The 13,093-nt window shown below is 40.4% G+C and overlaps 1 protein-coding gene across 1 annotated transcript; it reads left to right on the forward strand.

Annotated features, from left to right (window-relative positions):
* The first annotated feature begins 1,575 nt into the window (after positions 1-1,575).
* On the forward strand, positions 1,576-12,572 carry lmx1a (LIM homeobox transcription factor 1, alpha). The gene is made up of 9 exons (XM_010730230.3): positions 1,576-1,759; positions 1,858-1,894; positions 2,283-2,463; positions 8,446-8,666; positions 9,285-9,463; positions 9,949-10,026; positions 10,406-10,493; positions 10,850-11,032; positions 12,011-12,572. The coding sequence occupies exons 2-9, from the start codon at positions 1,867-1,869 to the stop codon at positions 12,151-12,153; spliced, it is 1,101 nt and encodes a 366-aa protein (XP_010728532.2). The 5' UTR covers positions 1,576-1,759; positions 1,858-1,866; the 3' UTR covers positions 12,154-12,572.
* Positions 12,573-13,093: the final 521 nt, after the last annotated feature.

The following is a 13,093-nucleotide window of genomic DNA, read 5'->3' on the forward strand; positions in this document are numbered from 1 at the left end:
GCATATTTTGTACCTAGCAAAACATTATAATTAAAATTGAATAAAAAGTATTTTGAGGTTGTGGGGAGGGTGGAGTCACGAGGCGGAGGATCGAGTACACTGTCAAAATGAATTCTAATAGAATTGTTAACAGATTACTTTTGTAAATAGATAATTTCAGGTGTCCGTTTTAAAAGCAACCCAATGCAATTTGAAAAAGAATCATATTTTATTCAAAGAGGAATTGTATAAAAACAGAAACCATCCTTTGCATTTCTTAAAACACATTTGAGAATTCTTACAGAATAAAGTTATTTAAAAATTTATATGAAATGTGTTGTTTGTGTTGTCTTATATGGATTTATTGTTTGATACATCATAAAAATGCATCTTTTGGGGGTTTTTTTTATGACCAGTTAAAAAAATTGTTGTAACTAATTCATCTTTTGCATCGGTATTTAAAATCTGCAGTTTTTTCTGTTTTTATATGTCTTAAAAATCCAAATTATTTTTATTAGTTTTGCTTCTTGATAATCGGAATCTGCATTTTCATTATGAGACTCTAAAACAAAACAAGGGAGCTTAATCATTAGTGGATAAAATGAGCAGTACATTATGACACAAATATAAAAATACATATATAATCTGTTAAGAAAATAACTCTTAAAATATGTACCATCAGTGTCTCATCACATTTGACTTATCTGCTTACAGTTTTATTTTATTATTTCACACACAAAGCAGCCCAGAAATATTTCCTCATTTGAGTGAATATTTACCATGAAGTCTCAGGCTTTCTATGGTCTGTAGAGCCATTTCCAGCTGTTGGCCACTAGATGGCGTGTACAGAGTATAAACAACACAACACTGCTTCAGAGCATGTTTGGTATCCATCTGTCTGTCCAGATTCCTGTATGCTCCTCTTCATGGCTCCAGCAGCCTAATGCCTCACTGCCCATCACTGATGGAGATGTAAATATAAAAAGTACAAAATAAAAATAAATAAAAAAGGGAAATATAGTGGTTATATTGGTTATATCACTATTCAGTTATCACAAATGTATCGGTGCAAGTGTATATGCAGCCTGATAATAACAAGACACTGCAGTAATTTGCAGGAATGTCACAGATTTGTTTGGGTTGCTATAGAAACACAGTTGTGATATATGTGAAAATAATAAATGTTTGTTAATACACATAATCTGTTTACTCACTGAACATCAAAATCTATCTATCTATCTATCTATCTATCTATCTATCTATCTATTTAATGCATCCCTTTAAAGTATGACCTTTTAACCTGCACTTTAGTCCCTGAAGACTTTATGCATTATTGGTTTCTAATGAAAAAAGAAAAACCTTTCTTGTGCGCCTCTGGTAACTTTGAGGCATTCAGCGTGCAGACAGACAGACAGAGACAGACAGACAGACAGACAGACAGAGAGGGCAAGAGAAGAGTGGGAAGAGGGGAGGGGGAGAGAGAGGTAAACGGCACCTGCACATGGAGGAAGTCTCTCTCTCTCTCTCTCTCTCTCTCTCTCTCTCTCTCTCTCCTTCCCGTTCACTCCTAATAGGATAATTGATAGATAGCCTAAATAGTCAATAACAGTGGAGACTCAGAGAGGTCGTCGGGAGCTCTGAGGAGAAACTTTGCTGCTTTCTGCTCGGAGCAGCAAGTTGCAGCAGGACTCTGAGCGCCGGAGATGCCCTGAGAAGAGCTGGGAGTTGATAACCAAAAAATACTTTTCTACCGCCTGGACGCTCGCATTTTTTTAAACAGGTATGAGCTACATAAGTGTTTTTAAAATGTTATTTCAAAATATTCATTTTTTTACTCAACTAACTTTGGTCTAAATATATTTTACAATGTTTCCTCAGAGGATTGCAATGGTGGATCGACCGGCGTTATGCTTAGGTGAGTAAAACTTGATGACAATTATATTAATCACCTTTAATTAGTAAGATTTACATATAAAAATATCCACTTTAAGTATTAATTTCACTTTTGCCATTGGGTTTTTCGCGCTATATTTGGCACACGGTCATCAAACAAACTTAATATTTGATCAATTTAAACAATGTTCAAAACAATTAAAAACAGTTGACACCTGACTATATATTACCCACTTTGTATTGAACAAACTGCCCATTTAACTACTTATTTCTTCACATTAATAACGAGGTGAAGTCGCATTTTTACGCCCCCTCCGTCAAACTTTGTCCAGCCAAATTAGTCCAATATTTCAGCTGCGTCCTGCTGATTGGAAAAGTGTCCTAATTAAAGGATTTCCCCATCGTTGCAGATATGGATCAGAGGGCAGTGTGTGTCGGATGCCACCGGCTGATCAGAGACAGATTCCTGCTCAGAGTTACTGACGGCCTCTGGCATGAGGAGTGTGTGCGGTGCGCGGCGTGCGGGGACGCGCTCAAGAACTCCTGCTTTCTGCGAGACCGCAAACTTTACTGCAAGCGGGACTATGCTGAGTGAGTGCTGATGTACAACTATTCAGTATTGTTGTTTGTTTGTTTCCTGATCTTACAGCTGAAATTTAGAAAACACTGAGGCGTATTTTAACTTTTGAAGTGATTTGAGTTTTGAAGTTGAAAATCAGATTTTTATTTTTTTTTACATTGTTAGCTCAAATATTTTCCTCCAGGTTTTGCATTAAGAAATACAATTTCATTTCATTTTTTTTAATAATTGCAAAGAAATTGTTTTATTATTTTTATGGATATTTGAGACGATTTTTCTCCCTGATGTAAAGTCATTGCATTAAGACATTTGAATTCAGTGACTTTTGTACATAACTTTTGCAAAAAAAAAATCATCAGAATAATCATTAATCTTTCAAAAAAAATCTGCTAAAATTTCTAAAATCTGACTTTTTTAAAATCACATTATAATTGAGGGTTTTTGTGCAGTTTTAACCGTGGCACATGCAGATACCGTGCAGGTATGTCACCATTTACATTCATAAAAATATATAATGGTATTTTACTAATGCACTATATACGATATGTGCTATGTACTTATACCTATAACTCATTTTCTTATAAGCTGTTTTATTTGATCCTAGCTTGTTCATTTTATTCATTTTTTCTTACCAGGGTCCAAAAATTATTGTGTGTTATGAAGCCAATTTTTTTACAACAGAACCCTTGTCCAGATCTGACCTTGACTAAGAATGTGCGTGTGTTTGTGTGTGCCAGTGTGTGTGTTAGTGTGTGTGTGCGCATGAGAAAGACAGATAGCCAGAGAGAGAGAAAGAGCAGAGAAACAAGTGATAGTTATGGTAATTTAAATGTAGCTATGTAGCCTACTTAGTTTTACATATTGTACAGGTGGGCACAGTTTATAGTTTGTGGCAAAAAGCATTGTGTTATGTGTGTGTGTCTGTGGTTGGTCAGGTGCGTGTGTGTGTGTGTGTGTAGTTGTGTAAGTGTCTATACAGTGTAAGTTGACTTCCAGGGAACTTGGCACGGTGCACTAAGAGAACAAGGTGACTGTAGGAGGAAGGGGTGGCGAGGGAGCTGGAATGTGAGAACACTATTGCATAGTGTACATCCACACACACACACACACACACACACATGGACACACACGCAAAACAATACGGTCACACCTTCACACACACATACAGCACACAACCAGGGGTAGAGCTCAACTGACACATTGTCAAAATGTGTTAAAATTTCGAGGCCCATTGGCGTGGCAACTGCAAGCTGGGGACAACATATGGTATCATCCATGAGGAGGTCCACCCCCACCTCTTCTACCACCACCACCACCACCACCAAAACTCACCATCATCACCCATTACCTGAATCCCTCCTACCCACCCACTGCCACTGCCTCATCCCCTCATTCTCTCATCCTCCAAAACATGCTCTCACCTAAACAAGAGCCAAGACGCAAACTGCACAGCCTAACAGGCAGCAGCTCAAATTATTTATGAACGATTTAGTGATGGTTGTTTTGCCAAGCAGGCAGGAAAACAGAAAATGTTTCCCTCATTAATCCAAAATGCTCCCCACCATCACCACCACCAGTCAGCTAAAGCACGCTGCAGTGGTGTTGGAGGTCCTGTGTACCTGTGTGAGCAGAGTATTTCTTCCCAGAACAATTAAAACATGCCTTATTTTTTTAGGATGGCCAAGCATTAATATAACATTTATTGGAAAATGGAAATAGTGAAATCTTGTAAAAAAACAATTCAAGGTGCTTCATAGGCTGAAGCAAAGAGAAGAGACGCAGGAGTGAGAGGTAATTAGGAGAGTAGAGCCATATGTCAGAAGGTCTGGTGCATCCCTACAAGAGAGACGATGAGGCTAGTGTGAACTTATTTTGGGGGACAGTGCTCTCCATGAGCCCTGGCGTTATGTGCCGTGGCATCTGGAACGCTCCGCTCACAGCAGCCCTTGTGTCGAGCGATGGGACAACGCCCAGCCGACCGTGAGATATCTGACCTGACCAATTAGCAGGAGGCCTGGTGCCAGAGCTCTGCCTCTGAGGTCTCACGTCTCCACCTCCACGCTCGTCCTGTCTGGGGTTATGGCACCCTATAACACATGAGCACCACTTTTGTCCAAGATTAGGGCTTTAAAAACTGTGCCAGTGTTTCTCTCACAGTGCAAACTGTGCTCTACTCCCTGCCTTCTTTTGATCCAGGACTAGTGTGAAGCCAGCTCGTAAGTGACGATTATTCCATACTGTGACAACATTTGTCTCTTACCACACGCTGGATCTTCTGTCTGAATCTCGCCTTGTTTTTAACTTTGCTCGTGTGGTAATTCCACGCCAGCTAGACCACCAGGTTTGGCCTGCTGGTCCAAACATGGAAGCTCAAATAATGCCGTTTGAAATTCCTGAATAAAGCAATTTATATAATGTGATTCATCTTCACTAAGAACATGGCAGGAATGTAGCTAAGCACATTTAAACGGAATCCTTTGCAGTGTTCATGGTCAGATTTGATCAAGTACTCATCAAATAAAGATCACAAAAACATGAGCTCAAATAAAAAGAAAAAGAAAAACTTCTATTCTTTGAACTACAGGCGCATCAGAATGGTATCACGTAAGAAAAGAATGTGTTAAAAAGAATGTGTGAAGGATATTCACACTGGCACCTTGAGGCTCTCGTGAAGTAGTTTTGATCTTTTTTAGATTTGTAACCTCACTGGGCATTTCTCAGCAGCATATTAAATGTTATATCTGTTAAGTTTAAACAGACATCTTGTCATCCATTGCAGATTAAGTTGCATAAGTGCTATCTGTGTTAAGTATTTTTATTTTACAAAACTGCACTTATTTTTATTTGAAAACTTCATGTATCATTATCATACTAGTGTAACTAATGCAACTTTAAAGTCATGTCGTGCTGCACCTGAATGTAAAGATGAGGAAAAATGTGATTTAGAAGATCAATAACGGAGTCAGTGACCCTGTGGTTATATTTGTTTAAACTTTTATTTAGATTTTTTTCTTTTATGGGTTTTTTAAGAGCTCAACCCATTACAATGATGTCTGAATAGCCCGCAGACCAACTGACCTCATTGTTTGTGTCCTAAGCGACATTTGGAAAAACCAATGACAATATTCATGCCAGTGATATAAATTTCAGAGATAACCAGCATCTAGTGACACATTTATGATTATTTAATCTAGATGATTGTATGGATTTATTTTCTTTTTGCTATCATTAGTAAATTAACACATTTGTCAAAATATTTCTTGCATGATTTCATATTTTAAAAATAGCTTTAAAGTAAGTACATAATAATGAAAGTCTCTGCTTTCTCCCATGCACAAAACAGCACATGAAAAGACAGGAATGATATTAGTAATGCATATTTTTGACTGCATTGTCGATATATTTTACTCTGCTTGACCTGTAGCAGTCACACAGGACAGACAATACATACAACACACTGTAATTTAATGAAGCAGTATGCAAATTCCTGTCTGACAACGTGATGTTTAGGTTGGTTAGATTGTCATTAGATTCAGATTGGCTAAACGGTTCAGTAGACAGGTGGACGACCAATCTGATGTCCAATCAGATTGGTCGTCAGATCAGCGGTGTGACTGGCGGTGTACTTGACCCGCAGATCTGTATCTGATACACGTTCTCTGTTGGTGTGTGCGTGTTCAGCAAAGGATCCAGGTTAACCTGATCCAGAAACAGGATCCGTCTCTCTGCATGTCCACTAGACCAGCAGTCTGTTTGCCAAAGGTCAGCACTGAAGTCAGGGCAAGAACAATGGGAGGGGAGGGCTTTGCTCTGGAGTAAATGTGTGTATCGCATGTGTGTGTGTGTGTGTGTGTGTGTGTGCATTTCTGCTAAACACTCATCTTATTATACAGTACATCTACCTTGAGAGTGCCCCACCCTGGCCATGTCAGTGTGGAGGAGCGCAGGATTTTGCTGACTTATTTCTCTGTAATGATCTTGTCACTAATTGCCATGTCTCTAAATCCAGCGTGACTGAGTGTTCCCGCTCTCCTGGCGGGGCCTCTGGGCCAATCATGTCAGCGGAAACTCTGAAATATTAAACACCTTGAGCTGCTCCATAAGTATTGGAGGTACTCTTACCTTTGCATTAACAACGCTTAAGAATACTGAGCATAATAAGATGAACTGGACAAGGCGTATAATGGAAAAGCGATTCTCGAAATGTGAATGATGTCACAACATTAATGCACATAGTTTCTTCTTCACTGACATCAAGCATTAGCATCATATTGAGACATTATATCAAGTACTTTGCTGCATCATAGAAACATTCCGGGTATTTCCTCTGCCACACTTCCTTCAGTTCGTTGATGCATCTTGCGTTGCCACAGGAATGCTCATACCACAGACGGTATGTTGGCCATATTAAAGCACATACCATTCAGGCCGTGGAGCAGACGACTCGGATGGGTCAAGCAGACCGACTGACCCTCCTGAGCTGCTGGGAATGGGCTTTACTGTTTCCCTAGCGACCCCACAGCAACAGTGAGAGGTCCCAGTAATGTTTGGCTTTAGGATGTTGCAGCTCCAGACCTTTTGACAGGGATGTCTCAACCTGTTTTCTTTATGTTAAGTCATTTTTGTAAATATTTCCATTTTATATGCAAAACAATGTCAAATACAATATTTATTTAACTTGAAGGCTGATGCAAAACCCTAATTTACGTGTATTTTACTCAAACCAACTAATGCTTATATTTGTGCTTATGTTCACTTTTATGCTAAAATAGCTTTTTACCACAAAAAGGAAATTAAAAAATTTAATATTTTTACCTTTTTGTGGTGCATAATCAATTTGTCTGAATGGTGTAAATACATATGACACAGTATCTTTTCACTGAAAAACATAAGCTTAACTGTCTGAGACAGAAAACAAAATTCATATTTTTTAAATCAAAAAGACTGTACAAATTAAGTTTAGCTTCAGGTTTTTATAACGAAACAGATATAATGGCTGTTGTTTTCATAATCATCATATCTGCAGTTGACCACAGAGGTGATGAATCCAAGATATTAACAGGCTAATGTTACTCTGCAAAGTAATATTTTCCATTTGTCCCAGAGTAGCTGCACTGATAAAACTTCAACGTCATTCAAGTTACATGTTTTCATGTTACATGACCCTCTAAAGCGCCATGGTTTTTATAGCTACAAAGTAACAAAAAATAAATAAAATAAAATCCCTCCTCCTCTCCTTATGGGCCACATAAAATATTTTTATGTGAAAACAAAAAGGTGGAAAAAAAAAAAAAGCTGTCACTTTCTCATGCCTCTGGGCTGACTGGTCTGGTGACCCAGTCAGGTCTGGAGACAAACACCAGCTCCAGAATGATGACGCATCATCCTGCGTGACAGACCCAAAATGCCGCGGTGTCAGCCAGCGGACAATGGTCCTGCTGCTTGGGGGCCGGCTCTGTCTTTGTCCCGCTCTGGTTAAGCAGACTTAAGGATAATTCCGCGGATAATTCATGGGACCGGCGGCTCAGCCTCTCCCACCGGGAGATCTGATTCCCCCCCTCTGCCTGGAGCCATGGCCTGCCGAGAGCTTTTCTCTTGCCTCCCCAGGAGCACAGCCTCGGACACGGCAGCCGGAGCCACAGCAACAGTCTCTGAGGCTAAGCCCACCAGTCCTGGTTGCCAGGCGCTAAGATGCACACCCGCCACGCTAAGGGTATGTGTCTGAGTGGTCGGGGCAGAAAGAGGAGGAGGAGAGGGGAGAAGTCAGGTTGGCAGTTGTTTTGAGTGACAGCTCGACTCAGCAACATTCCCCAAGTCAACCAAGCATTTTTTTTTTCTCATGGAGTCCCTTCTTACTGAGGTGTGAGGGGTCTTCAAGTGTCTTGGCTTATACTCAAGCTCTGTCCAGTCAAAAGCATTACTCTCTTTTATTTAGAGAGTTCTCACCATTTCTCTCAATTTCCTCTCTTGTTACACCCCCACCTTCTCTCCAGTCTGTTTGCAGTGCGTTGTGGGAGCTGTGCGGAGGCCATCTCTCCCACAGAGCTGGTCATGCGTGCAGGGGCCGCTGTGTTCCACCTTCGCTGCTTCACCTGCAGCGTTTGTTCTTGCCGCCTGCAGACTGGAGACCACTGCGTCCTCAGGGAGGGACAGCTACTGTGTGCCAGAGAGGACTACCACCAGTGTCTGGCCAGCCCGACCTCCTCCGACACAGGTAGAGGTTTTGTAAAGTGTGTGTGTGTGTGTGTGTCCTACTTATTGTTTATAACTGTGCATTCTTTGTTTTAAATGTCAGTCTGCATTTTGCATGCACTAACTTTTGTGACAGATGGTGATCATTTAAAACTTGATTTTGTTGTGTTCAGGAGTGGGTGAGAATAGCTATATTTTAATTTGTGTAAATAACTCAAAAATAATGTAAAAACTAAATAAATAAATAAAATAAAACTGGGTCAAAACATCCTTTGGAAATAAGTTTTCTGCAATAAAAAAAGCCTGTCAAAGATTGATGACGCCTGCTTTTATTTTGAGGTTTATGACTACTTTTCCATATACTCGTTTATAAATTCAAATGACCAGGGACATTCTGTCACTCTGGGCTGTTAAAAAAGAATTCTGGAAAAGGAAGGCAACCTGCTTCAATTCAGAAACAAGTTGAGGGAAAGTTTAAAAACCAAGCTACAACTTTTAATCACAAAATAACTGAATAACTAATTAAAATGATACCTAAACCTAATTTATCTTTTTTTATCTGTCTCACAGTGTTGTCTGCTTTTTGTGAACACCGTATAGGCGAATAAACATTTGCTTTTCAATCCTATCTGCCCCCAAGGTAAAAGCGATGAAGATGAAGAAGAAGAAGAGGAGGAATCTGGGAGGGTTACAGGCAGACGAGTCAGATCAGAAGACCTGGAGAGCAAACGTCCTAAAAGGCCACGCACTATTCTGACCACTCAACAGAGACGGACCTTTAAAGCCTCCTTTGAGGTGTCATCCAAGCCTTGCCGGAAGGTAGAGTGTTTATTCAGTGTCCTCGAGTACGTGGATACAAAGAGAAGTCTCGGCCCCACTCTATAGCTTCTGTTCTGGATATGATGAAAGCTTTGTTGCACAAAGTCTGTTCTTATTCTCATAATAGTTGTTTTATGGTAGATGAAAAGAAAACCACTGTATCGTGAATTATCACACTTTGACAAAAGAACATAGAATATGCAAAAAATATAAATATTAGCCAAGAAAGGATTCAGCTGTCTGCTGTGGTGGTGTACTGCTATTTGGCAAATGGGTAATTGTGTTAAGCCAAAAGTACAGACATTTAGAAAGTAGTCTAAAGTCTAAAGTAGTATGTTTTACTCTTTCCTTCTTGTTTGAGGTGAATCGGTGAGGTGACACTGATTTTTCTAACCTTCAAGTGACCTCCTCTTTGTTTCTATTTTCTTATTTTTTTTTACCCTCCCTTTCTTATTCTCTCCCTCCCCCCTGAATCTTGATCCAAGGTAAGGGAGACCTTGGCAGCAGAGACTGGTCTGAGCGTCCGGGTTGTGCAGGTCTGGTTCCAGAACCAAAGAGCCAAAGTAATACAAAGTACACTCACACAAACACACACACACACACACACACACACACAGTCATATGCGCTACTAATAAAAGGACTCTTTCTGCACCATATTTGTATGCCAGAGTGGAAATCAGCCTGGTTATCTCTTCATACAGGAAACTGATGACATCTCACAGCGAGATCACTGTAGATTAAAAACCCCATATTTCCTCACAAAGTGGGCTCATGAGTAGCTTCCATCCTCCATTGAAAGATGTCCTTTACCTCATTGTTAATACTTTGCAATTGAGCGAACATACTCGTATGCCTGGGTGGCAGGGAGACTGCGGAGTGAGAAAAATGTTTTACACTCGGCCTGTATGTGAGCTTTATGTCTGCCGGTGCTTGTTTTTTAGATGAAGAAACTGGCCAGAAGACAGCAGCAGCAACATGAGCAGCAGCAGCAGACTCAGGAGCACCGTGAACACCCATCACATCACACAGGTATCACCGGAAAGTGTTTTATTACTCCAATTTGATATAATATCCTACAGATCAGGTTAGATGTGCCAGAGAGAAAATGCCATATGATCAAAGATATTTTACAACATTTGTAGTACAACTAGATTTTAAATAATATTTTAGCAGACAGAAGACAAGTAATCAATATTTAAAGGCAGGAGCGACAGATTAGGCTGAATATACTGTAGTCAGAACTATGTGTTACTTTAAAGGATTTCTGATAAAATACTTGACACATATGCAAATTTTGAAATCCACGAACTCAGTTAAGAGGGACACACATGACTGTAACACACAGCAGTGAACACCATCTCCTATCGCTCTCCTGTGCCCCATAGCGCCCTCCTGTGGTGGTTTAACCTCTGAGATGGAGCACCTGGGGTCTTCCTATACTCACATTCAGCAGCAGCAGCAGCAGCAGATGGGACTCACCACACTGGAGCAGCAGGACTATGACATGGACCCCTTCAGACAGGGCCTGACCCCACCTCAGATGCCAGGGGATCACATGCACCCCTACGGTAAAGACCTCAGTGATGTCAAACAAAGATGGAGAGTGTTCAGTAATGCTTCACAAATCTTCTGTGATTAGTGTGTTTAGTAAAGCTAAGAAAAAAGACTTAAATTACATATGATTTACTATTTCTGGCATTAGTGAAGAGTTTATTATTTTTAAATGCACAATAGTAGTTTGTTTATTTTTTAAAATCTTGGATCCTAGTTAGCCACAACATGAAATGTTTCCTAGGGTAATGTTCTTTGTCTTTGTGCTGTAGAGTAGTTTATTTTATATTGTGACCAAATGAAAGTTTTAAATCCAAAAAACATTAACAGCTTTTTCGGGCAGAAGTCAGTAAACTTTAAAATGTGCTTGCATTTCACAGAGACACTTGGGACAGTGTCTTTGTCACTGTTTACACACAATTCATTTCATAGAGTTGCTCCACTTTAAATAATTTCAGATGTAATATTGAGAGTGAACAAAAACCACCAACAATAATCTCCCTAGCACAAAATGGAACACTATTCTTTTTAGTAGTATAGGTGTGTTTGTTTCTAGGCCTTTGTAATGGACTTTATTATATTGTTATTTTGCCTTTCAGGTGGGAGTGCAAATTCATTTAAGTCCTTTACAATTCCTAAAAATTTTTACGTAAAGGGTAACTACTGTAATGGTTTTGCACTTCTGTAAAGTTGGGTCAATGATGGTTAGAATAAGTAAAACACTGGTTGAGATATATGACTTTCATTCCTTCAAAGTACTGGATCCTACATTTAAACTTGATAGTGATTTATTAATTTTAGTAAAAAAAAATTAATTCTGAGCCCTGTCCAAAATAACCCCAATGACAGGGTTACCTTTAGAAAGCTCCCTCCAGATCCACAGAAGACGTTATACAATTGTTTTCACAGCTGAGTGGTACTCCTAGTGATGAATAAAACCTAAAAAAAGATTAAAGCCTAATCATCCAACAATCAATGATGTTGTGTCTTTTTAGGTTTTAAAGGTCTGTACGGTGACATGGACAGAGACCCTCTGTGTCATGTAGCTGACAACGACTGCCTGACCCTGGGTGACTCCTCGCTGCTCACCCCTATTGACCGCCTCTACTCCATGCAGGACTCTTACTTCGCCTCGTGAGGGTGGAGATCAGACTCAGTGAGAAGCGATGCATCTCCCTCACTCTGCATCGCTCTCTGGTCTCATCATTTATCTGTCTGTACCGTGCACAAGGTAGTTGAAGAAGTGGTTGCGAAATCACTGCCAAGGGGACGTAGGTACACTGTGATACCATGCAATATACCATGTGCACCTCCATATAAACACGATTACACTACTGCCTCCTATGCTTTACAATCCCACTGTACAACACAGGCTCCTGTGTATGCATGATACTGTCGGACCTCTCTCACTTTGTTTGAATGTTAGATTATGAGATTATATCTGCATCTATTAATGTAAATAACTGTTTGGGTGTGTATTTGTATTTATTCTCACAATGTGCGTATGCTGTTCATCTTGAATGACTCAACAATGATCAATAAATAACATACAGTGAATATTCAGTATAAAGTCACACAGTGAGTATGAAGCACAGGCTGATTTTTTTTCTGAAGATGGGGTATTCATGCTGAGGGTCAGAGCCGGGTCAGTCCATCCTCGGTGCTTATCAGTCCAATCTAGGTGACAGGTCAGCGAGGCATCTTCCCCTGACTGTTGGGTGGATCATCAGATTGTAAAATGTTGGGCTATGACAGCTGTATGGGTCAGTGGCAGGTAAGCATCACATCCACGCCGCCATCATCAACGCTCACATTGTGCTCCTCATGGTCAAAGGCCTTCGCTGCATTTTTCTGCCTTTTCCTTCCTCCAGTCGTAGAGGACGGGAGGGTGGGGGGAGACCACCCAGGCACTGTGCCCAGCTGGAATGCACCAATCCTGGGGAGGGAGGTTGAGAAACCCCAGGCAGGGGGCTCCAGACAACGGAGGGGCTGAAAGCTGTGTCAGGGGAGAATGCCCAGGGTGACACAGAGATATGAAGCCCCACTGTATGGAGTGCCTCCTTGCCCCAGCCATGAAC

Source organism: Larimichthys crocea, chromosome XVII (genome assembly GCF_000972845.2).
Source record: "Larimichthys crocea isolate SSNF chromosome XVII, L_crocea_2.0, whole genome shotgun sequence".
Lineage (NCBI taxonomy): Eukaryota > Metazoa > Chordata > Actinopteri > Sciaenidae > Larimichthys > Larimichthys crocea.